At 46.6% G+C, this 2,078-nt stretch overlaps 1 protein-coding gene across 2 annotated transcripts in view; it reads right to left on the reverse strand.

Moving 5' to 3' along the window:
• ATP8B1 (ATPase phospholipid transporting 8B1) overlaps positions 1–2,078 on the reverse strand; it is a 152,352-nt gene that overhangs the window by 38,788 nt on the left and 111,486 nt on the right. For both annotated transcript variants that reach the window (XM_017528793.2, XM_017528794.2), the window contains exon 13: positions 339–547. In XM_017528793.2, the coding sequence (XP_017384282.1) occupies positions 339–547 (209 nt within the window). The remainder of the gene's footprint in view (positions 1–338; positions 548–2,078) is intronic.

Consider the following 2,078-nt stretch of genomic DNA (forward strand, 5'->3'; position numbering starts at 1 on the left):
TTAGTAGAGACAGGGTTTTGCCTTGTTGGCCAGGCTGGTCTTGAACCCCTAACGCCAAGGGATCCACTTGCCTCAGCCTCCCAAAGTGCTGGGATTATAGGCACGAGCCATTACACCCAGTTGTGAGCCCACTTCTGGCTGCTGTCCTCTTTCACGCATGTGTCCCCAGTGCTATCCATGGTGCTCCTCTGGCATTCAGCTGGAGAATGGCCTACACAGCAGGACTCTGCATCGAGAGGGCACCAGCAACCCCAGGAGACAGGCTGTGGTCCAGTAGTGCCCTGTACAGGGCAAGCAGCCCCCACTTACCCAGAAAATGAGTGAGAGCTTCCACTCACCATATATCTGCCCATTGATACAGCACTTTTTAAAGGTCATGATATTTTGTGTGAGCGTCCCCGTCTTATCAGAGAAGATATAATGGATCTGCCCGAGTTGTTCATTGAGCGTTGTGGTTCTAGCTTTTGCGGGTGTGTCCTTCTCAGCATAGTACATTTGTAGGTCCCAGTTGATGAAGTGACTCTGTCCAAGACGAATCACTTCCACGCTAGGAAGACAGAAGATTATTTTCCTTAGAGAGCTCAGATATGAGTGGCAAGTAGTAGAGACTTTATTCTCATTGTATAGACAAGAATAAGCTGCTTATCTACTGTTATGGTCTGAAAGTTAGAATCCTCCTCCAAATTTGTAAGTTGGAGGGGGATTCTAACCTAATCCCTGATTCAACAGTATTGAGGTGGGGCCTTTAAGGTCATTAGGTCATGAGGAGTCCACCCTTATGAATGGGATTAGTGCCCTTATCAAAGTGGCCCAAAGGAGCTTGCTTGCCCCTTCTGCCATGTGAAGAAGTAGCTAGAAGGCACCGGCTGTGGCTATGAAGCAGAAAGTGAGCCATCACCAGACCCAGAAACTGCCAATGCTCTGATGTGAGCCATCCCAGCCTCTAGATCTGTGAGCAATAAATTTCAAAGGTCTTTTGTTACATCAGCCCACACTAAGCCTCTACAGGGAGACAAGCTGATGCACTCAGCCTCTGGTTTCTCCTAACCACATGCATCATTCTCAGGCTTCAGGGTCAAGCTGATTTTAGACAAGTAATTTCCATTCAAAATTACTCAGTGAAATTTCCCACTCATTTCTGGGCACATTTACCCAGGGCACCCATGTTCAGAATACACAGTCCACCAGAATGGATAACACAGCAACACTGCAGACAGAGCTGCAGACACAGCAAGGCCGACTCTCTTTTCCCCCATTCCCCATTGTACCTAAGGGCAACTGGAATGGCTGTGTTCACCTTTGTCCTCAGTGGTAGGGCAGAGGGAGTGAGAGTACCCCAGGGTACGGACTCCACTGTGCTCTCAAATAGGCAAATGACTTTTGGCAAATACTCCTAAATCATGATCCTAAATTATTATAAGGTTATAGAATATCCAAAATAAGATATTCTAAAAGGATCATCTGAAATTTAAAACTACAAGGGACATTACGGATCTCAGTTTTAAGGAATCTGTTTACATAGCCTGCATTGTTAGGTGGGCAAAGGAAGTCCACAACAGATTAAACAGATGGAAAAATAACTCTCTCCCCATTTCTCTCCCTTCCATAACTATTTCCTAAGTATCTACTACATACCAGATATACTGTTCTAGGTGCAGGGAACATGCCTGTAAACAAAACAAAGTCCGTGCTCTAAAGGAGGCCACTTTCTATCAGAGACAGAAAAATAAATATACTAATAAAGAAAGGCTGTATCGGAGGTGAAAGTTCTCTGCAGAAAGTCAAAGCAGAGGGCCAGGTGCAGTGGCTCATGCCTGTAATCCTAGCACTTTGGGAGGCCAAGGTGGATCACTTGCGATCAGGAGTTTGAGACCAGTCTAGGCAACATGGTGAAACCCCCTCTCCACTAAAAATAAAAAAATTAGCCGGATGTGGTGGCAGGTGCCCCGTAGTCCCAGGTTCTCAGGAGGCTGAGGCAGGAGAATTACTTGAAGCCAGGAGGCAGAGGTTGCAGTGACCCAAGGTCATGCCACTGCACTACTCCAGCCTGGGCAACAGAGCAAGACTGCCTCAAAAAA

Source organism: Cebus imitator, unplaced genomic scaffold, assembly GCF_001604975.1.
Source record: "Cebus imitator isolate Cc_AM_T3 unplaced genomic scaffold, Cebus_imitator-1.0 Scaffold55, whole genome shotgun sequence".
NCBI classification, from domain to species: domain Eukaryota; kingdom Metazoa; phylum Chordata; class Mammalia; order Primates; family Cebidae; genus Cebus; species Cebus imitator.